At 38.8% G+C, this 24,691-nt stretch overlaps 1 protein-coding gene across 1 annotated transcript in view; it reads left to right on the forward strand.

The window, feature by feature from the left end:
• The window catches only part of Abcb5 (ATP binding cassette subfamily B member 5), a 90,521-nt gene that overhangs the window by 16,886 nt on the left and 48,944 nt on the right, over positions 1-24,691 (forward strand). Inside the window, exons 5-14 of the mRNA XM_052186653.1 lie at positions 3,894-4,085; positions 4,174-4,345; positions 7,804-7,928; positions 8,011-8,188; positions 9,661-9,774; positions 10,350-10,460; positions 13,648-13,773; positions 15,081-15,284; positions 21,280-21,450; positions 23,280-23,441. Coding sequence (XP_052042613.1) covers positions 3,894-4,085; positions 4,174-4,345; positions 7,804-7,928; positions 8,011-8,188; positions 9,661-9,774; positions 10,350-10,460; positions 13,648-13,773; positions 15,081-15,284; positions 21,280-21,450; positions 23,280-23,441 — 1,555 coding nt within the window. The remainder of the gene's footprint in view (positions 1-3,893; positions 4,086-4,173; positions 4,346-7,803; positions 7,929-8,010; positions 8,189-9,660; positions 9,775-10,349; positions 10,461-13,647; positions 13,774-15,080; positions 15,285-21,279; positions 21,451-23,279; positions 23,442-24,691) is intronic.

Raw genomic sequence — 24,691 nt, forward strand, 5'->3', positions numbered from 1 at the left:
GTCCAAATGAATTAAGTTCAATATTTTGAGCTGGACTCTGTGTTTGACAAAATTGTCACCAACCCAAAAGCTGTGAGGATCTGTGACTTTACACCAGTTTTTGTTCCTAGAACTGAAAGAACATCTCTTAGAGGATAGAGGATTCTTTTTCCTTTTTCTCAAAATTGTTTTTCTTTCCACCCTTTATAGGAAAATGCTACTTAGATAGATTTTAAATTTGAAAAGATGTGCTAAAAGAATTTACTAGAAGAGTTTAGCATGTGTAAGGCCTTGGGTGTGATCCTCAGCATCATAAAAAGAAAAAAGGAAGGAAAGAAGGTACATGAATTAAATGAATACAGTGAAGCAACTAATTTTGAAAATAAAAATTTAAAAAAATAATAAAGATTAACTGAGACTTGATTCCATCCAGATTAAAAATCTCAAAGTCTAAATAATAATAAAAAAGTTATAAAGGCATTCTGTTTTATAAATTATGAGGTAATAGTAGACTTGACTTTATTATCTATCACAAATGTTCCATCTTTACTGGTCTCTTCATATTTCTCTCACTAAAAGTTTCAAAGTCTTCAAACAGACCAAAGTAATATCTAGTATTTTCTTCTGTGCCTTAGCTCAGTTTACTTGCTTTGGTTAAAATAGGATCTGTACTACTGACACTTAGGACTCTCCATGGAACTCAAGCTGGCCTTGAACTCATAATCCTCCTTCTTTAACCTCTATCCTAGGGCCAAGTTATGAGAATATGTCACTATGCACTGTCTAGTATGTTAGCCACAGCCACATGTATCTACAGAGACAAAAACTAATTGAAGTTAAGTAAATTCTAAATTCACTTCCTCAGTCTGTGTCATTTTTCATGGATTCTGTGAGTACATCTGTCTGTGGATACACCTATTGACTGATGTTCTTTGAAGTACACAGTTTTAAAACTGTTGCATTGCCTTGTGATTGGGCTGAAAGAGATCTTATAAATTCTGAATATACATGCTCAGATTTGGCTAGTCTTCATTTACTTAAATGGTTCTTTTGAAGTACAAATGTTTTACATTTTGATGATTTTAAATTTATCGATTTTCGTAAGATTGTGATTTTGAATTTAAACATTTTTTGAGTGACAAAGAGTTACTATTTTCTTCTATAAGTTTTAATGGTTTAGCCCTTACCTGTAGACCTGTGTCCATTTCAAGCTAATTTATGACTAAGGAAGGTTCTAACCTCATCTTTCTCACATTTGACCTAGCACTTTGTGAAAGACAAGATTATGCTTTCTCAACCCCACTGCTTGGCACTTTTGTAAAAAGCCAACTCTCTTTAACTGTAAGGATTAAGTTCTATCTTCTGAATTATAGATTCATATATCTTTATGCTAGCACCAAACATTTTTAGCCATGGTATCTTTTTAGTTAAGAAGTAAATAAAATCAGAAATTAAGTCCCAGAACAATTTCCTTTTTTAAGTAATCCTGGCTGTTCTGAGTGGTACCTCCTTCATACATTTTAGGACTCTCATAGTAGTTTTTCTCAGCCTGTTTGCTGCAATTACTGCCTGGAAGCTTTAGCTTTCAAATTTACATCTCCAGCTTAGTGACTTTTGTAACCCTTCAGTTTTCAGACTACCATTTCAGCATATTTACTATGTTTAAACCTGAACTCTTCATAATGTCTGAGAATCTGTCCTGTTCCCACCCCCCACCCCCCCCCCATGTCTGTGAAGAGTATTCTGCTGACCCCATTGGTCAGTCAAAAGCCAGGAAGTCATCCTTGGTGTCTCTCCTGCTTTTGTTCCTTGTATCCTGTTCTGTTGGTAACTTCAATTGTTCATTAAACGAAGATTGGCTTATTATTATAAACATAAGATACAAAGAAATGAAAATCACTGAGAAATCAAAACACCTGTGTCATAGTAAAGAGATCAGCAAGATCAATCTGGTTCAGGGATGGTGTTACAGATAAGACTCCACATAAAGAGAGCTTCACCATAGGTACAGAGGGCCATCAGGGGGAGCTGATTCTCCTTCCCTGATAGGGATCATGAGAGGCACTGAGCTTAAGGATGTGCAGGCTGGCAATCAAGAGGGAGGACATATTCTCAAGGTATATGGAATTAATGGAGGTAGAAACAGAGTGGGGAGGGGGTTGTTTTACTTTACAGATTTATGGTAGTCTTTATAACAAAGAAGACTATTTGCCTGAAGATCCCATTTGCCTGACAATTTGTATTTCCAAAATATAACTAGACTATTTGTACTTTTAAAAATTCTTATTTATTTATTTAATGTATATATGAATTTTTCTCTCTGTGTGTGTACACCTATGTCATTATGAACATGGTGGTTTAAGTCAAAGGACATCTTGTGGTGATCAGTTCTCTCCTATAATGTGAGCTCCAGGAATCCAACTCAGGTCATCAGGCTCAGTAGCCAGCACCTTTACCATTTCTCTATGTCTTTATAGTTTTAGGTGCCACAGTTCTCATCTAAGTCCTTATCCTTTTCCCACAGTGCATTGCAGTGATTTCCTGGTTCCATTGCTATCATCAGGTCTACCAATTCTCCACAAAGAGGCCAGATTTTTTTTACATAGTTCACCATGTAGGACCATCCTATGCATGGCTGTTCTGATGATCCTTCATTTCCCTTGGAATAAAATGAAAAGAGTACAGGATCTCTAAAGGCCTGTGTTATGCTACATTCCCCTGCCTTATCAAATAAACATGTTCTTGGACCATCCCAGTAAAGAACTCTCTCCCTAGAATGTTCTTTTTAATATGTATATACATTAGTATATATGTATATTTGCTATATATACATGCTATACATATTTGTGTATATTTATATACATTTATATTTATATACTTAAATAAATATATTTTATATATTTATATAAATTTACATTTATAATTTATATGTAAATATATTTACATTTATTTATTTAGCAAGATAGGATCACTTATTTGCCATACCACATGTATGGAGGTCAAAGGTCAGTTCATGGGAATCAGTTCTTTCCTTCTACCATATGTCCAAGGGATCAAACTCAGGTTGTCAGCTAGGATTTACCTACTAAGTCATCTCACTAGCTTCTCTCTCCAGTTTTTAACAATTAACGCTGTTTCACAATTTAGAACTCAGCAGTAGTATTAATTCCTCAAAGAAACTTTTCTTAAGCACTTTATTATCTGTATTAGTTCTTCCAACTTATGCTTTTCTACCATTTATTCTGAGGCCTATCCCCGGTTAATGCCATTGAAGTACAACATCATTTGAAATTCTTTCTTTTTGTGTCTTGTCTGTCTTTCCATCAGAATGTTTCATTAGAACCTCATATTGTGTGTTCCCCACATGTGGTGATTAAATAACCCTGTTTCTTACTTGTCCTCCAAGTTAAGTGTTAAAACTACTTTCAATTATTCTTCTGTATTATTATGAGTTCTAAAATGACCACCCACAAAGTTTAACTTTTGTACATATTAGCTTATCGCAAATTCCTTACATTGGATTTTAGAATATGTGGTATTTCCTCTGTCAGTTATTTATGAATAGGAACATTTTCTTTCCCCTCCTATTCACTTACACCTATCTTAATTACATCAATGTAATTTTCCCACCTGAAAAAGTTATAAGTACTGAAAGTAGATAGAACATGTTTTAAAGTACTAATTTCTACTAATAATGTCAAAGTTATTATCTGGATGTCTTAAGGGAAATTTCAGAATACTATTCAATATTTGTTCATTCTGTCATGGGTGATTTCTATGGTTCCAGAATAAATTTTACCAAATGTTAGATTTCTTTTCTATTTTGGGTAGCATTGTTGATGATGGTTTTGATTTATTTGTCTTAATTGGGGGAAAGCTGTGTTCCTGCCTAATGTTCAGTCATCTTCCCTCAGGTTGACTCTCTATTATACTGGAATAGGAGCAGCTGCCCTCATTTTTGGCTATGTACAGATTTCCTTCTGGGTCATAACCGCAGCCAGGCAAACCACAAGAATCCGAAAACAGTTTTTTCATTCAATTTTGGCACAAGACATCAGCTGGTTTGATGGCAGTGACATCTGTGAACTTAACACCCGAATGACTGGGTAAGAGAAGGAGAAGGGTCCGTGTGGCCTTGGTGTTAACATAACGGTCTGTGCGTGTAACTGAACCACAGGAACTTCTCTGTTGCAGTGACATCAACAAACTCTGTGATGGTATTGGAGATAAGATTCCTCTGATGTTTCAGAACATATCTGGGTTTTCTATTGGCCTGGTGATAAGCTTGATAAAGAGCTGGAAACTCTCTCTGGTGGTTCTGTCTACATCTCCTCTCATAATGGCTTCATCAGCACTCTGCTCTAGGGTAAGCAAGCTAGTCCTGGTCCTGGCAGCTGAAGAAGGAGCACAATGCTTACCAAATTTCCAAAAGAGATAAGGGTACTTCTGTTTATTCTGCATGTCCCAGAGTATAAGAGAGTTTATCAACCTTTGATCTTTTAACTAATAATCACCTTTATGCTTTTAAATTACATGGTTAACATATGATTTTTCATTAATATCTTACTAATGGAAAAAAATAGCCTAGTACTGCTTCAAATGATAACACAGATAGAGGATGATGGCATTACACATTGGGCATTTAGCTGTTGCAGGGGGAGTCTTGTATATTCTAACCCCCCCCCCCAATGAAAGCACTGTAGTTCATTGTACTGTGTAGAACAGAAGGGAAAGATCCTCAAGTAACACCCTTAACGTGCTGTTTGATAGCCGTCTCCTCAAGTTTACATTGTACATGCCTTTAAATGAGTTAGAAAGTATGTTAACATCTAAGTATACATGGCTCAGCTCGTTAAACAAATTTGTTTTGCATTCTCAGTTGCATTCTGAGCAGTGTTCTAGTGCACATACCAGAAGATAATAATTGTGTTTATAATCTAGTGAAGGGTGTGTGTGTTTTCATCCTCCAGCAGCCCAAGTATCCCTAATATCTCTCAAAATCATGCAGTTGTCCAGTGCATCTGACCATCACATCAAAGGCACTGTACTTTTAATTTTGTAATACTAAATTTTCAAATATCAAATCCATAAAATTTACTGGTTCTCTTGCTATCAGGATAATACAAGTTCAATTAAAGATTTCTAGCAATAAAAATATTCTGTAGTTGACTGTTTTCTTAAAAGAAGGGTATTTAGACAACAGATCTTTTTAAAGTTTTCTATTAGCATTTATTTATTGTACATACCAATGGGATTCATTCATACATGTATAAAATGTAGTTTATCACATTCCCCCAATTGCCTTTCTGGTTGCTCTACCCACTCTTACTCTCCTTCTCTTCCTCTTCGGGACTAATCACCCTTCTCCTTTCATGTCTTTTGTGCCTGTGACTCAATATGTTTTAATGGGTTGTTCACAGGCATGTGAGTGAGTGGTTGCTTAGAGGAACATGGACAACCTAGCAAAGGCTATCCCACAGAAGAGCATTAGACAGCAGGTCTGTGATAGTCTGGTTCCTTGTGTTGACCTTGCAATCCTCATCTTTAGCTCAAGCTTGCATCAAATGAGGATCACTCAATTGGAAACAAAAAACCCAGAATGTGTTACTAAGAGCACAACCTTATCGTCCTATGAGAAAAGTGGACAGAAGTTGTAAAATTCCACTGCTATATTAACTGAAGGGAAAGCAAGTGAGAGACAAAGTACCCCCCCCCAAAAATTACTAGAGTCATTAGGGTGTGTGATCTCCTTTAATTCAATTTAATTTGGCAAGCAATTACTAAATATTTAATATAACAAGGCTTAGCACAACGTGGTGTTGCCCTCCTGTGATCTACTGTGGAGTTATCTTTGTTAAGTAAACTCAAAAAATTATTAGCTGTTCTGGCTAGTTTTATATCAACTTGACACAAGATAGAGTCACCAGAGAAGAAGGAGCCTCAATTGAGAAAATGCTCCATTAGATCCAGTTCTAAGGCATTTTCTTAATTAGTGACCAATGGGGGAGGGCCATCGTGCCACCACTGTGCTGATTGTCCTGGGTTCTATAAGAAAGCACACTGGCAAGGCATTAAGCAGCACCCTTCCATGAGCTCTGCATGAGCTCCTGCCCTCAGGTTCCTGCCCTGTGTGAGTTCCTGCCCTCACTGCTTTTGATGATAAACTGTTATACAGAACTATGAACAAAATAAACCCTTTCCTCCCCAAGTTGGCTATGGCCATAGTATTCCATTCCAGAAATAGTAACGCTAACTGATATATTAATTAGTATTCACTTTATGCCATCCCATGATATCACCAGCTAGGCAAGCTTCTTCTACACCAAATCAACTCCAGTTGTATAGAATGCTTTGGCATTTTGGAAACAAATGGTTTGTTACATGAGTAGGCAAGACAAAACTACCAACTTTGATGGGGTACTGTTGTTTTTCCCTCTCTCTGAACTGTTTTACTAATAAAACTCCAAAGGATTGACAAATGGATTATAATAAAGGAAGGGGTAGCTGCTATTTCAGATTTTTTAAGAAATCAAATAATCCCACCTACTGTCCCCAATAGTAATGATCTTTTTTATTTTTAAGTCCCATCTCCTAGTGTTGAGAAATAAAACATTCACTGACCATATTCCAGCATATATGAATAGCAATGACTTCAGGACCATTCTCCATTCATAAGAGAAGTGATGTTCCTGTAACCTAATCCCCCTGAATGCTTCCAATAACTAATCAATTCAAGTCAGACTCACTAAGTCTTTTCAAAGTCCATGAGACAAATAATATTTCTAATGTTCTTTGCTAAGTCAAATATTCCTCATTGTACCCGTAAAAATATCTACATCTGAAAGAAGCTTTTAAAATACAGAGATTTCAGTGAAGCTGCACTGGTAGAAGAAAAATTCAGATAAAAATTTAGATGCTGGGTAATGAGAAGCTTTTTGAGTTTCAGATTTGGTGAGAGTTAAGTGCTCTGTAAAGTCTTTCTTCCTCTGGTTCTCAATTGGTAAATGCCTACTTCCTTTCCAGCATCTATGAAAATCTACTCTGACAAGGGCAACTTAGGAAAGGAAGGGTTTGTTTTAGCTCATAGTTCCAAGATACCTTCCATCACAGCAGATAAGTCAAGGCAGAGAGAGAATAACTGTGTGCACACATGTATTCAGCTCTCTTCTATCCTACACAACTCAGGATCACCTGCCAAGGGAATCAGTCTACCTGTAATTGGTAGGTCTACCCACCTCAATTAATATAAACAAGATAATGCTCAACAAACATTCTCACAGACCAGGCTGATCTAATTGAAGATCTGTCAAGCTCACAATTAAAACTAACCATCATTGTCAGTTTTGTGTTGCTGTAGCACAAATAACAAAAGAGAATAAAGTTTTATTTCAGTCCTGCCCTGACAGGGTGAGGTACTGAGGTGCTGAGGTAGGACACAGTGTCAGACAAAGGCCAAAGGCTGATGACCCCTGACTTTCAACTCTCTCTTACTGTTCTAGGTACCACAAGCTGATGGCTTCTAGCAATTTGGGATTCATAATTTATTTCCATCCATCTTGACAGGAAAAGTAGAGAGTGAGCCAGTGGTGGATGAAGGGTGTGACTGGACTTCCCACCTCCAAAGACCGGGAAGTAGAAAAAGAGAGTAAAGCCAGACGTGAAGTATAGCCTACCTGTAATAGCCAGTGTCCATCAGCTAGACACCATTCCTGAGGATCCCATAGACTCCCCAAAAATTATACCACCAGCTGAGCCAACCTCTGGGAAACATTTCAAATCATAGCAGACTCATTCTTTGCCTAATAGTGACTGTGCTTATTCCAGATGGTCATCTCATTGACCAGTAAGGAACTGGATGCCTATTCCAAAGCTGGGGCTGTAGCTGAAGAAGCCTTGTCATCAATCAGAACAGTCACAGCCTTTGGAGCCCAAGAGAAAGAAATTCAAAGGTCTGTCCCTTTAATTATGATAAAAGATGTTTGGTTCTGTTTTCTCCAAAGGCTACTACTACTTGGTGTTTTGCTTTGTAAGGTATATACAGCATCTAAAGGATGCAAAGGACGCCGGCATAAAGAGGGCTATAGCTTCAAAGCTGTCTCTTGGAGCCGTCTACTTCTTTATGAATGGAGCCTATGGACTGGCTTTTTGGTATGGAACCTCCTTGATTTTCGGTGGAGAGCCTGGTTACACCGTTGGGACTATTCTTGCTGTAAGTCTTATTTGGAAACAAAGTCAGCAGGCTTAGATCATCTTTCCTTAGCTAGAGTTTAGTTTTAAAATTTTTGCTTTGAACAAGAATGGTTACCTTCTCAGGATTTGCATGTACTTTTAAATTCTAATGTGTGTGTGTGTATGTGTGTGTGTGTGTGTGTGTGTGTGTGTGTGAGTAAAACAAGATTTATTCATCTAATAGGTTTTATGTCCTCATTGTGGCAAGCATTGTGCTTTTAGGAGAGTCATAATTGAATTCCTCACTAATAAATACAGTTTTCTTAATCTAGCACTGAAAATGGCCAATCTATAGTGAAGCCTTTCCTCTCAGGTTTCCTGAGATTTGATCACAGTCCACAAAGAGTCCTACAGTAGTTGGATCCATCTGTTGTACCTCTATCCTTTCCAGCATTTAGATGAGTTTAGGCTGGAGAGGTGGCTCAGTGGTCAAGTATGCACTGCTTTTGCAGAGGACCCAAGTTCAGTTCCAGCACCCATGTTGGATAGAGATGGTTCACAACTGCATTTATCTTCAGCTCCAACTCCAGGGAATCCAATGCCCTCTGGCCTCCTCTGACATCTGAAATGGTATACAAAAACACCTACAAAATGATACATACACAGAAATATTTTTAAAAAAAGAAAGAAAAAGAGAGAGGGGGCTTCGTGCAACCCTTTTCAATCTTGCAATCCAGAGTCTTTTAAACTGCTTCTGTTATGTATGAAATTGTAAATCATTCCATTAACCTCCAGTCTCTACATCAGACACATCAGTTTAGGCTTAAAGACATCTGTCATGGTAAGCAAAGGGACCTTCTCTACTGATTCTATTTTTGTTTGGTGTTTCCATCTTAGATAGATGTCTCTTCTTTCAACTAAATTGATCTTTTAAATTTGAGACTTTCATAGTTAAGGGTCCAAACTGTTCATTCATCTCATATGAAGAACTAGGAGATGACATTTTTACTCTTTAATTCCCACATCTGAATGACAGAGAAAAGTGCATGACCTTGTAGAATTCTTTTCTTATTTGGCCTTTTTCTGCAGAGGCATTTGCCTAAATAAGGACAGTGAGTGACAGACCAGTTTTAAAAAGAGGATGGAAGCAATACAATGTCTCTGAACTGTCACTTCAATCACTCTCTTGCTAATCTCCCAGGGTTGGCCATAGTAGAGGGAGGAGCCGATAGGAGCACCCTCAGCTTGTGGGCAACTTCCTGTGGGGCAGCATGGTTCAGGCAGCTCAAACAAGCTGCAGCTGGAGAGACACAACTCATGCAGTGGAGAGGCATCCTGTGAATAGGGGAAGACTGCTTGGGGCAGCCTGTGTTTCCTTACAGTCTTCATCCTGTCTTCCATATTCTTATGTAGGTCCTCTCATAGTCCATGAGCACAGGCCAAACATGCCTCCAAATCCCATTGTCTTTCTTACATCACTACAAGGTGACTATTGTTTATTTGTCCCTATAGGTTTTCTTCAGTGTGATCCATAGTAGTTACTGCATTGGATCTGTAGCCCCTCACTTGGAAACCTTCACTGTAGCCAGAGGAGCCGCCTTTAACATTTTCCAGGTTATTGATAAGGTAGGAGATATGGAGGGGTTATTGATAAGGTAACTCTTGCTGCATTAAAAGACAGCTGTCCTTACTGCAAGAAGGAACCTGAAAGACAAGTGCATTCAACTCACTAAAACCACAGGGTCGGTAAAACCTACATATTGGTCATTTGGTTAAAGAATGAAAGATTGTGGTTAACCTTTGGGGGAAATGTTTTTATTGAAAATTTCATGTCTGCCTTATGATGGTAGCAGACACCTTTAATCCCAGCACTCAGGAGACAGAGGCAAGCAGATCACTGTGAGTCTGAGGCTACCCTGGTCTTCAGAAAAAGTTCCAGCCAGGGGTACACAGAGAAACTCTGTCTCAAAAAAACAAACAAGCAAACAAACAAAAACAAAAAAAAAGAATGAAAGAAAGAAAAAAGAAAGGAAGAAAGAGAAAGAAAAAAGAAAAGACAAAACTTCGTGTCTAGCTTCATGTACTTCTAAAACAGGAAGATTTTAAAAGAACTTTAGGGACTATCTCTAAACTATTCTGGGATAAAGGCAGTGTCAACTTAACCCTTTAAAGATGTATAACAATCTCTTTGTTTTTCCAAGAAACCCAACATAGATAACTTTTCAACAGCTGGATATAAACCTGAATGTATAGAAGGAAACATAGAATTTAAAAACGTTTCTTTCAGCTATCCATCAAGACCTTCTGCCAAGGTATGTTAAATTCAGTTTCATTCTTCTGTTTTCTGACAATTACCTTCAAGCCATAAGACAATCTTCTGTTGTGGGAATGCTTTTTTTTAAAGATTCTTTTGTTCATGTTAGTGTGGTGTGTGAATATATGCACATTAACATGTGGGAATGTGCATGTACATGTGTTCACACACCTGTGGAGCCCAGAGATCAACATTTGCTGTCCTCTATGATCAGCCTCTGCCTTACATACTGCAGAAGTGTCTCTCTTGAAGCTTACCAGTTCAGCCAGTTTGCCCTGTTGCTGCTTCCCACATTGGGATTACAGATGGGCTGCCCCACCCCTTCCAGAACTGATAGGAGTTCTCAGGAGTTGAACTACAGCCCTCAACACTTGCATGCCAAGTACTTGCCCACTGAGCCATCTCCCCAATCTTTGGGATGATTTTGATCCAGATTTTGTCTACTTGGTTAAAGTAGACCAATATCTAGGCAGATTGACAAGCAATAGACAAATATCTCTGAATATTGTGGGGCTTTGTGGGGACCCGCTTGTGGTTTAATAATAAAGATGTGGAGACATATGTATAGTATAAGGCCGTTGGCCTGTTTGCTGGGTAGTCTCACAACTAGCCCATATAATTTAAGCTGACTTCCCCAGCCATTTGGCTCTCTCTCTGCTCTATCTCAGGGCCTTGCTACATTTCTGTCTCTCTCCCAGTTCTCCTGCCAATCCTCCTGCCCCACCCTTCTGCCCCTGCTCTGGCCGCCAGCTCTTTATTATGCAAAATGGCCCCTCCTTTTCGTCCAGTTGACCTGGGGGTAGAGAGGGGAAGTGTGTGATCTTCCCCACTTGCAGCTTGCTTTTCTCTTGGGTCAGGTGAGGAAGCAACAAACGTTTAGATAACCTGCTAGCCCGGTGCTGCCAACCCAGCTATTAACAATTGAGAATACAAGAACATCCCTTACAACCCTTGTGGACGTGGGTTATCCCTACGTGGGCTATCTGGAACAATGATTTATATTTTCCTTCCTCTCTCCTGTACTTGACTGATAGGCATTTTTTACTGTGTTTCCCCCTCTCTTCTTTTCTGAGCCCACTAAAACGTCTTGGATTAATGCTGCCACCTACTGGTGGTGCCGGGATATTATCCAGCTGAATTTAATTCATTTGAATCTAGAGTTTCCAACTTTCAGATGTGTACCTGTTAGTCCTTCCCTCTCCCACCTTTGGGCCTTCTACTGCATGCGCATTTGTAGCTTAAATATCCTTCCTCTCACAGGCACATGTACATACCTGTGCCCATGCACACACACACACTTATGAAAACACCGAGTCTGTCTCATTCAAATCACTCAGTTCTAAGGAGACTCAGTCTAGCTAATGCCCAGCCTACTGCTCTCTTGGAGTTCACTCAACAAACTAATCTTTTAAAAAACAAATAATTCAGCTGGGCAGTGGTGGCACACGCCTGTAATTCTGAGTTTGGGCAGATTTCTGAGATTGAGGCCAGCCTGGTCTACAGAGTGAGTTTCAGGACAGCCAGGGCCACACAGAGAAAACCTGTCTCGAAAAACCTAATGATAACAACAACAACAACAACAACAACAACAACAATAATAATAATTAATAATTCTTGGGAAAATATGTCTGCTTCTCTTATTACATTTTCTTTATATTTAATTAATGCATTTTCTCCCTCTGCTACCTACCCTCAAAAGTAGCATTTTTAAGGATTACAAAAGGCAGCTACTAACAAAATATGTAATTAGGATAAAAGAAGGGGGAACAAAATTTTAAGTAAAACAGATGAGATTGCTAATGCTATCAAATTCTAATGTGCTTTATAGAATTTGCATTAAAAATAAAGTGCCCACTCCTTCTCTGTTTCTTCTGACAACATTTTTACTGAAATTCTTTTCTCAAAGTCTTTTGTTTTATGACGTTTGTCACCATCGTTGTCTGGTTTTTTTTGCCTCTCTCCTAACAGAGCATTTTAGACAGCATTTTGAATGTACATTTAGGTTGGCTTCTGGGACCCTGAGCACCAGTTATGCCAATAACGCCCCAGGCCATGATCTCTGGGTTCTAAACAATTCTTGTTTGTTTCTTTATTTTGAATCTGGGTTCTCACTAGCACCCCAGGCAAACTACTGACTAGCATATGCCACCTTATCTGGGTAAACAACAGTCTTTAATTTGTGCATCCGTGTGGGAACAGGAAGGGAGGGGCATGCCACTTTGCACAGGTTAAGGTCAAGAACAGCTTAGCTTTCAAGACTTGGTTTTCCACTTCCAACTTGCTATTTGAATTTACCTTGTGAGAATATTAGACCTATCCTAAAGGGGAACTTTCATAAGTAACTCAATTACTTGTCAAGATTCCACTTCTTACAAATCAAAAGATAATGTGGTTGTCATAAGATTTGTGTAACGTATTTCAGTTAAAAATGTGCAGTTTGAAGGCATGGTAGATGGTTTACTTGGTAGTGAGCAGGTAAGGTACTCACCTACTCAAACATGAGACCCAGGGTCCAGATCTCCAGCACTCATTTAAAACCTGGATATGGCAGCCCACTAATAATCCCAGTATATGGGAGGCAGAGATGGAATCCTCCCAAAATGTTAACTAATCCAGACTCACTGAAAACCTAGGCTCAGAGAGAGACCTGGCCTCAATATATAAGGTGGAAAACAATTGAGGAAGACTCCTGATGTGAACATGGAGCCTCCATGTGTATGCACATACATGTATACATACATGCAAACATACATCATGTGCACATACAATGTTCACATGTAAAAAGGAAGGGAGCAAGGAAAAGAGAGGAAAGAGGGAAAGAGAAAGCAATGGAGGATGAATGTGATCAAGATATATTATACATACGTATGGCGATGTCATAATAAAACACATTATAATTTTGTACAATTAAAATATGCTAATAAAAATATGCAAAGAGTTTTCTGTGGCTAGATAACTCTTAAATTAGATCTCATCTATGTACAAAGAAATTTTTAAATACTATACTCCCAAACTGTATATTACTATAGGTATAAATGAGGTATTATACAAATAAATATAAGATCTAAACTGTTTTCATGTGCCACATTGGAATTTGTCTGTTTATAATTACAGATTAATTTTCTGACTGCATGTATATAATTGTCTACCATTCCTAACTGTATCATTTCCTGTGCATATAACAGATTCTGAAAGGTCTCAATCTCAAGATTAAGGCTGGAGAGACAGTAGCTTTGGTTGGACCCAGTGGCAGTGGTAAGAGTACAACAGTCCAGCTTCTGCAGAGGCTGTATGACCCAGAAGAAGGCTGTGTAAGTGCAGACTGCTAGGAAAAATCATGTAGGAGGGTCTGGGGAGATGGCTCAGTGTCCCAGGGCTTGCCGTGAAATCAAGAGGTGCTATATTCCCAGCTTGTGGCTTGCACATCTGCAATCCCAGTGCTAGAGAAGTGGATATCTGAGGCTTGCTGACCAGCAAGTGTAGATGAATTGCTAAGTTCCAGATTCCCTAAGAGACCCCATCTCAAAAACTAGGGAGGAAATTGATCCAGGAAGAGACCCAACCACTGGTACCTATGCACACATATGAACATCCCAAACACTGGTTCTTATGCACACATGTGCACATACTCAAACACTGGTCCCTATGCACACATGTGCACATACCCAAATACTGGTCCCTATGTACACATATGAACATCCCAAACACTGGTCCCTATGCACACGTGCACATACCCAAACATTGGTCCCTATGCACATATGTGCACATACCCAAACACTGGTCCCTATGCACACATGTGCACATACGCAAACACTGTTCTTTATACACACATGGCATGCACACACATGAACATGTACTTGGCTACACAAAAAGAAAAAAACCTAATTCTTAATGTTTCTACTTAACACTGACTACATTGTCTTTAAAAGAAAAATTTGTTTAGAACTTTGTAGGTGCCAGACGGTGGTGGCACACACCTGTAATCCCAGCACTCTGGGAGTCAGAGGCAGGTGGATTTCTGAGTTCGAGGCCAGCTTGGTCTACAGAGCTGGGGGGGGGGGGAAGAACTTTGTAGGCCTGAGTTTATGCTAATATTGACTAAATAGATTACTGGGTCAGTGTAAAGTGGTGTCAATTCACACAAATGCCAGGGCTGTGAGGAACGGAGTCTCTGATGGCCATATCCAACTCTCTCCCTGGAATGTGTTGAGGTGACTATGCTACTAAGACAGAGTTTATTTACTCTTAATTTAAAAAAATTACTAGAAGATACTTTTACCTTTTGTGACTGAATAAGGCCTTGAGAAATAAAAAAGGCTAGAACCTTATAGACACCATCAGTCTTAAAACAACTGATGGTGTCTACATAACATTTGTAGCACCGACAGTGTTTGTGTATGTGTGTCTTATTAACAACTTTATTAATACTTAGTTTGAGGTTTCATGGGATTTTAAATTAATTAAAATTTCATGAAGATTTGTTAGTTCCAATCTACCATAAAACATAGTCAGTCTTTGCTGAGATGCTACTTCTCGGCTTATTCTTTGGATTAAGAAGACAGTTGAAAGTCAAGACCTTGGGCAGTATCATAGCCTGCTTGGTTCTTTGGTATGGCAGATCACGGTAGATGAGAATGACATAAGAGCCCAAAACGTGCGACATTACCGAGAGCAAATTGGAGTGGTCAGACAAGAGCCGGTTTTGTTCGGGACCACCATTGGTAACAATATTAAGTTTGGGCGCGAAGACGTCAATGAAGAGGAAATGGAGCAGGCAGCAAGGGAGGCAAACGCCTACGACTTCATAATGGCCTTTCCAAAGGTGAGCGTTATGCTGCCTGGGTTTTCAAAATCCACCCAGAGCACCCGAGGGCTCCACACAGCCTAGGGTAGGCTAATTACGTGGGTTAATGTGGAGAGTAGTTTAGATGCAGCATCTGCAGAGAGAGGAATGTGCTAAAGTCCAAAAGAAAGAATACGTTAGTGAAAGGCCAATCGAGAGAGGTAAGTTTAATTTTTCTGCAGGTCACTGTACACAGAAAAGAGAAAATAATATCTATGTTAAAGCAGGACAAAGAAATTTGAGAAACTCAGGCGCACAAACTGAGAATAAACGTTGGTTTGTAACTCCATCTAGTGGCACGTAGTAGAAATGGCGTGTTCACACACGCTGTCAGGACTGGTGTGCTGAGGGTACGAGACTTTTTTTTTAATTCGATATATTTTTTATTTACATTTCAAATGATTTCCCCCTTTATAGACCCCCACTCCCCGAAAGTCCCATTAGCCCCCTTCCCTCCCCCTGTTTTCCCACCCAACCCTTCCCACTTCCCTGTTCTGGTTTTGCCCTATACTGCTTCACTGAGTCTTTCCAGAACAAGGGGCCACTCCTCTGTTCTTCTTGTACCTCATTTGATGTGTGGATTATGTTTTGGGTATTCCAGTTTTCTAGATTAATATCCACTTATTAGTGAGTGCATAGCATGATTCATCTTTTGAGTCTGGTTTACCTCACTTAGTATGATGTTCTCTAGCTCCATCCATTTGCCTAAGAATTTCATTGTTTCTAAAAGAGCAAGGAACAAATGCTGTATTTAAAAATGTAGAACTGTAAAAAGATGTGACAAATTTGAAATTCTTGGCAGTGAAATGAGTATTAATGAACATTGTGTGATAATTTTTAAACCAATTACCTATGTTTTCTGAAGTTTAAGCTCATTAGAACCACCTGATAATTGTGGTTGTACCTAATCAGATATAAAAAGCTTACACTTGAAATTAAATTACATCTACAACCCATCATTCCAGAGGGTCACAATAACAAAAGCATTAGTTTTTGAGGACATACTTAAAAACCACACTGTGTGCATTGTAACAAAATAACTAACTTTTTTAAAAATAACATTTATTATGCCCTGATTTAACATAGTGATTAACATAGCATGCAGGCCAGCAAGATCACTAAGGGATTGAAGGTTCCTTTCCTTGGTTGGGAAGCAGTACATTGCCTTTTGTTGGTCTTTTATTCCATTCAGTGAATTTCCTCAAATGCACAGTGCTCTCCTGCCTCTCACTTAGAATTCAAGAGCATTTCCATGTATTCTTCAACTTGACTCTGCAAGTTGGTATTTACTTTATTAAAAGAACATGTATAAATAAAGATGCCCTTTGCTGTAAGTCACAATGCTGTGATCCAAAGAATAAAAGAAGAAACTAAAGGTTAGTATAATGAAGGTCAATATTCACAGGCATATTAACTAGGGGAGAGAGAGAGAGAGAGAGAGAGAGAGAGAGAGAGAGAGAGAGAGAGAGAGAGAGAGAGAGAGGAAAGGAAAAGGAAGAAAGTAAAGGAGAAAGAGAAAGAGGGAAAAGAATGAAGGAAGAGAGAAGGGGGGAACAGAGACAGAGACAGAGAGACAGAGACTCAGGAACAAAAGACATTCTTGACCACTGATCTCACAGTCACTGAAAAGTTGGCCTTAAGGACAACAAGCTTAAAACATGGTCAATCCCTTCAAAGTCACAAACTGCCAAAATATGCCAAATTAAAGACAAGACAAATAATTAATAAGCCCAAACTTTCTTACAAATCAACTAAGCTTTTAAATAGTGGCAAAAGTTATTTTAAAAAAATGTAAAGCCCTCACGAGTCTTCAAAATAAAATTTTTGTAAGGATACTCTTAATAAAAGATGAGCCAAAATAATAAAAGTAAAGACCTAAATAAATTGTGCCTTATTTATTAAAGAGCTGGTTGTTTTTAAAGTTAAATGTTCTTCCCAAGTTAACCTATAAATGTGATACTTTACCAATTAGAGAATTCCATGACTGTTTTGTCTATGTATAAAAAGTGATCTATAGACTCAAAAATATTTTTGTATTTATAAAATCAAAATGTGAATATAGACAAAACAGATTTAAAAACAGAACAATGCTAGCATACACTCACAACACCTGGCTCAAGACAACAGCCAATACAGTAGTGGAGGAACATCTGTGGACATGTAGAACAGGAGGACAAAGACACAAAACAGGACCATATATCAATTAATTTTTAGCAAGGTTATTAGAATTGAGCAGGTGAAAAAAATTAAGTAAATAGTACTGGAACAATACATCCAATAAACTGTGGTTTTTGCATCACACCACACATGCAAATTAACTTGATATATATCTCAAAGCAAAATATTAAGCTTGTGTTTTAAAAGTAAAAATGTAGAGGATCACTTAGAGAGCTGAGGCAGGAGAATGACCATTTGGAGGCCAACCCACACTACATAACAAGTACAGAACCAGTCGAACTATTTGGTAAGACATTCTCAAAATAATAATTAATTAATTAATTAATTTAATACCTTAGCATAAAGAAGAGAATCATAATATTGAGGTAAGCAAAGAACTCTTAGGAAGCTATGAACTGCTTTCTAAAGTGGTATCACAGGAGCTACTGAGATAATTCAATAGTTAATGGCATTTGCTGCTCTTCCAGAAGATTAAAATTTGGCTCCTAGCACACATGTTGTAACTCTAGTACCAGGGGACCACAACCATCTTCTGGCCTCCCTAGGCACTTAGATACACGCAAAAAAGTTTTTTTTTAAAAAAATCTTAAAGAAAAAATATATAAGGGGCTAGAGAGATAGCTTGGTGGTTAAGAGTATTGACTGATTTTCCAGAGGTCCAGAGTTCAATTCCCAGCAACCACATGGTGACTCACAACCATCTGAAATGTGATCTGATGCCCTCTTTTGGAGTGTCTGAAGACAGCTACAGTGAAAGAAAGAAAGAAAGAAAGAAAGAAAGAAAGAAAGAAAGAAAGAAAGAAAGAAAGAAAGAAAGAAAGAAAGAAAGAAAGAAAGAAAGAAAGAGAAAAAAGAGAGAACGAGAGAGAGAAAGAGAGAGAGAGAGAAGGAAGGAAGGAAGAGGGAGGGAGGGAGGGAGGGACAGAGGGAGGGAGGGAGGGAAGAAATCTTTTTTTAAGAATTTTTTTTATAAAAGTGTAAACTGTCCAAGTATGTGTGATTGCACTTGTAATCCCAGTATTCAAGAGACAGAGGCAGTGGCAGGAGAATGTCAAGTTTGAAAAGAGCCAGACTGGATAATAAGACCATATCCACACCTCAAAAGAGGGGTGGAGATATGGTCAAGATACATTATATACATTTCTAAAAAATAATTTTTAAAAACTGAGACTTAAGGCTGAAGATGTAACTTGGTAGCATGCACAAGGCCGGGAACTCATCCCGCAAGAAGAGGGAAGACACAGTGGCAACAAGAAAGATACACTTGCTAGAATGGCTAAAATGAGAGAGCTGCTCAAGTAACTTTGGTGCTACAATAAGCACTTGGACCACCCCTCCCATCTGAGAAGAGCAGCAGTGGATAAAACAATTTGCCTGCCAGACTGATGGACGTGGGATCGGGATGGCTCACCATTCCTGTGTATCATCTTCTACTAGAAAAGAAAACACAATCACAAATTATCTTTTCCATGAATATTCATGGAAGTTTTATTCATAATAATCAAAACTTGGAAATAGGCAGCTGAGTGGGTTACCAGATAAAAGGCAGGGTTCCCAGTTTAATTTAGATGTCAGAGAAACAATGCATTTTAAAGCTTTGATATGTCAACCATTTTCTGAAATTTGAATTTGACTGACCTCAGTAGAGCTTGGGGGTGTTTTTGTTTAGTGAGGCTGCACCTGAGAACCCAAGGCAAATTGACATTGTGGGGCACAGACAAACACAACACTCAACAGCATAAACCACCTTCAGGTCATGAGCAAATTTCAAAACACCCCTAGCTGAGGAGCTATTGGCAAATGATACTGAAGAAGGAAAGGGCAGGCTATTTCAGGAGTGTGGGCTGTGGTAAGGGACACTTGCTCCAGCAGATGCCCCTACACCCAAGTACACTGGGCTCGATTCAGGGTAGAGAGTCAGAGCTTGAAGTTGGGAGCAGAAGCTACAAGTGCAGGAGGAGTTGGCATTTAGATGGAATGGGGTCCTAGAGGGTAGACGGAATCTAAATACAGTGTATATATGTATGAAATCACCATAGGAAAGAGGGAAAAAATAAACAAAACAAAACAAAAACCCAGAACACTGCTACATGGACTGAGGATACAACTCAGTAGAGAGTCTGTCAAGCATGGAAGAAGCCCTCAATTCCCAACACCATATAAATCCAGACATGATGACCCACGCTTATAATCCCAGAACTTGGGAGGTAGAGGCAGGAAGCAGACACAAGAACAGTTCAAGATCATCCTAGGCTGCATAGCAAATCTGTGGCTGTCCTGAGCCACATGAGAAACTGTCTTAAAAATAATAAATAAATTTGCACTGTCAAAATCAAATATAACTATTTTAAAGTAAGATCACGTTTGGACTGAAAAGGACCCTGAGAAGATTTTGTAGGTCACAGTAGTGCTAGTTTATTTGCCAAAAAATAACAGGGCTATATCCATAAAGTATGTCCAATTATTGTGAATAATTACTCTACAGTAAGACTGATTTCTTTTTGAAAAATTTCACCCTTTTTAAGATTTTTTTTTGATGTGTTTGAGTGTTTGCCTACATTTTTGTCTGCATGCTACATGTGTGCAGTGTCCCTGGAGGTCAGGAGAGGGCATCAGATTCTTAAAAACTGGAGTTACAGGTGATTGTGAGCAACAGGTGGATTCTAGGAAACAAATGTGGATCTTCTACAGAAGTAACCAGTGCTCTCAACAGCTGAGCCTTCACTCCAGTCCCAAGACTGACCTTTTTAAAAACAGGGGGGAAAATACATCTATAGAAATTTTAGGTTTGGAAAAAATATATGAACTTCTATCCTTGATGAGATGTGCACCATAACCCAATAGAATATAACTAACAGGCCACAGGTACAAGAAGTTACCCACTGTAATATAAAAATATTCAATTTGTTAAAAATGTGTTTATCAAGAAATAAATGAATAGAGAAGGCCTTAAATGTTTCCCAAAACTGAAAGATGTTTCAGAAAAAGAAATAAGTCTTTTAAAAAAGAAGTTGTGATAAGTTTGGTTCGGTCTGTTTGGGTTTTGTGTGTTTGGGGTTTTTTGTTTGTTTGTTTGTTTGGTTGGTTGGTTGGTTTTGGAGACAGTGTCTCTCTACAGAGCCCTGCCTGTTCTTGAACTCTGGAGGTAGACCAGATTGGCCTGAACTCACAGAAACCCATCTGCGTCTGCCTCCTGAATAGTGGGATTAAAGCAGTGTGCTATCACACCTGGACTTTTGGTTTGGGTTTTGAGGCAGAGTCTCCTGTAGGCCAGGTTGATTTTGAATTAGATGTGCAGTTGAGGATGGCCTTGAACTCCTGGCCATTCTGCCCGTGTCTCTGCTGCACTAGGCTTACAGTGGACATCAGCACACCCTGATAAGTGGAATTTATTTTTGTCTTACTATTTTTCAGAGTCTCCAAAGGAAAAGTATAGACAATGAACATCTCAAATTGCTAAGAACTACTATTACAGTGAATGATTCACAGATTTTTTTTTAAAAGTATTCTGGGGTCATCTAAAAGAAACTTGAAAACTTACCCCAGTTAAGAATTTTTCTAAGAACCTTTCTTTCTGTTTATCTGGTTAGGTTCTAAGTCACCTTTCCTCATTCTCTTCACTAGAACTTTTCCTTAGAGATGTTCATTTTTATAATGATCCAAGTCAAAGGCTCTGAATGGCCATAATAAAGCTATCATTAAGCTGGTATCAAAGCACAAATGTGCCTGCCATTTCATCCTCTAATCATTGAACCACCATCTATGTCTGTGCTCTTTGCTCTCTATGTCTCATTAGAAATTTGATACACTGGTAGGAGAAAAAGGAGCTCAAATGAGTGGAGGCCAGAAACAGAGAATCGCCATTGCTCGAGCTCTAGTTCGGAAGCCCAAAATTCTGATCTTAGACGAGGCTACATCTGCCCTGGACACAGAGAGTGAGTCACTTGTTCAAACTGCACTGGAGAAGGTAAGTGGGCCGAATCATTTCTGAGTCCCACACTCCTGGTTCACTGTTGTTTTTAAGTAAAAGAGAAAGTACAGATTTGGGATTCTTTGGATACCAGATAGTAGTTTCCAGAGTTCCTCTAGTGTGTATCCAGGATTACTTGGAGAAATAAGTCTATAGTTGGCATGCACACACATACACATGCATGTGCATGCCTGTGTGCACACCCCCCCCCACATATGCAAACCGTCAACCTGTACACTGGTCCATTCCAGCAGGTCTCATCTGCCCATAGCAACAACACCCTGATCACAGAAACAGCAGCTGGAATCTTTTGCTTAGTCCATTCACACTAATGGAATTTTTCTCTCCTCTAACCATGTTTCTTCTTTAATGCCTCCCAAGGATCATTCTAAAGTCTCTCACATTTGATGGCAGTGACCAGTACTATTTGAGAAAGATAACTGGAAGTCGAGGCTTCTCTATTTGAAGTGATGTTGTGTTAATGTGCAAACAGCTCCTGAAAATTAGCAAGGAAAAGATGGCTCCCATTCAAAAATGGGCAAAAGATCTGAGCCATTCACAAAACAGAAGCTTCATGTTTTCACTAACCAGTTGAAAAGTTACTCATCTTCATTATTCATTAGAAAATATAAGTAGAAGTTTCAATATAATAACACTCATCATCAGGCAAAAAGGGATCTGCCATTGTTGGTATAAATGGAATGTGTGATTGTCCTGCTCCTTGGCCTCTATAGACTGGGACAGCCTATAGCAGCTCCTTTTGAGGTGTATAAATTATAGATATCTATAAATTTGTTTGATAAATAAATACATGAAAGAATCTATATGTTATAGAAAACAAACTAAAGATAACTCAAACCCAGTTATTAATAGAATGGATAAATTATGTTCATATAGTAAAATACTTTGTAGGTATAGGAGGTAAAATGGTTAGTCTCAAAGCCATGAATATGTGGATAATCAAGGATATAGACCACAGAGTCCATTTATATATAAACACACACACACACACACACATTACTAGGAATTAAATGGTCCCTTTGGTGGGTAAGCACTAGCAGTCACAAGACAGGGCAAGTGTTGGCTTCTAAATGCTGGTAATGACGTGCCCATGTGAGCTAGATAAATTCCGTTTGAAATGTATCTATCGATGCCCTTATGTGTACCACCTATGTACTAATGATTGTTTTAGTCAGATTAAAACACATTTAACCTTGAGTCTGCACATAACTTGTTAAAGAGCATACTCATTTGACAGATGACAATGAGTTTAAATCTTAGCTTGATTTTGCTCTTATGGTTAGATAACTCAAAAACTCTTGTTAGGTTTCTTTCTAGAGCTAAGATACTATGGTTATGGATTTTATTAAAAAAAAAAAACAAAAAAAAAAACAGAAAAAAAAAAAAAAAACACCCAGAGCTGGAGAGATGGCTCTGTGGTTAAGAGTATTGACTACTCTTCCAGAGGTTGTGAGTTCAAATCCCAGCAACCACATGGTGGCTCACAAGCATCCGTAATGAGATCTGATGCCCTCTTCTGGTGTGTCTGGAGACAGCTACAGGGTACTTACATATAATAAATAAATAAATCTTAAAACAACAACAACAACAAAAAAGCTACTCCAGAAAAAAAAAAACACCATTTGGAACAAATTACTTTTTTATATTGTAATTTCCAATAGACCTTCTAGTCTGCTAAGTCTGAAGTTTTCTATATCCTAGGGTGAGATTCTTTGTAAAAAATAATTGTGTGAATAAGTTGCCCTGACTATTGCACAAGTTATCTCTAACACTCCTGATTACTTTCCGTGTCTTTTGCTCGGTAGGCAAGCAAAGGCCGGACCACAATTGTGGTAGCACACCGGCTCTCCACTATTCGTGGGGCAGACCTGATTGTGACAATGAACGATGGCATGGTGGTGGAGAAAGGGACCCATGCTGAACTAATGGCAAAGCAGGGGCTGTACTACTCCCTCGCCATGGCACAGGTAGACTACGGGGTTGTTGTTACGTACATATGTTTCTTTGTAAAGTAAGTAGCAGGACAGGGCAGGGTGGGGTTACATTCCCCACAGAAGGCTTCAAAGACTATGAGGTGGGGGATAATGTTGAGAAGAAAGCCAGAGGGATAAGTCAACAATGCAGAGATTAAAAAGACAACCAACCAACCAAAACACCCACTTGGCTGTGCAACTGAATGGTAAAGGTTAGCCTTTCATGAAGAACAACGAATGCTGGGAGAATAATGCTGGGAGAGACAGTGAGGAAGAGTTATTAGCAGTTCTTAGAAGCCTGCCTGAAAAGCGATGGGGGTGAGGTTCAAATGTGGAATGCAGCAGACAGTGCTCATGGCATGCAGTGTAACTTAATAAGTATCTGTGGAATGAACACACATACACTCAAACTCTGCTCCATACATATGAGTCCCATAGGTGAGATACAGAGCTCATACTGGCTAGTTAAAGGGGAAGGCCTGCCAATCTAGCCAAACTCATGAACCCTGGTTCAATGAAAGAACCTACCTCAAAAAGTAAGATGGAGGAAGAAATGGAGAAAGACACTCAATTTTAACCTCTGTCCTACACACACACACACACACACACACACACACATGCACACACACACACACACACACATGCACACTTACTTATAAAACTCATGTACACACTAAAAAAAAAAAGAAAAGTAAGAAAGTACAACCTACTTGATTAATTACTTGATTTTGATTTTATTTCATATTTGTCTTGGCTTGATTTTGCTCAGGTGATTGTGGCTGTGGTGAGTCAGCAGGTACAGTGGCTCTGTCACATCCAGAAGACAGTACACCACAGTGTTCTTCCTCATCCTCGGCCTTTTATCCACTATGTTCCTTGAGTCTTGAGTTGTCCAGATCACCATAAGTCACTTATTCTCAGCACCTTAGCCAGCTCTCAGTGTCTGCATTAACTGCTGCTCGTTGTAGACGGTAGCTTCTCTGGACAAGATTGAGAGTAGCACTAATGAATATAAGTGTAATTAGAAGACAACTTGACATGTTCATTTAACCATATGATATATGTTCCCTCCTAGGACTTATGACCATCTAAAAATCTATGACCTTTGACCATATTTACAGTCATGTAACTTACAGTTAAACATCAATTTCCTCCCATGTCCAGACCTCAGATTTAATAAGAAAGCAGTTACCCCAGTAACCTTCATGCTGCTATTGCATTGCCATGCCTGGTAAGTCAGTGTT

This window comes from Apodemus sylvaticus, chromosome 6 (assembly GCF_947179515.1).
Source record: "Apodemus sylvaticus chromosome 6, mApoSyl1.1, whole genome shotgun sequence".
NCBI classification, from domain to species: Eukaryota; Metazoa; Chordata; class Mammalia; order Rodentia; family Muridae; genus Apodemus; species Apodemus sylvaticus.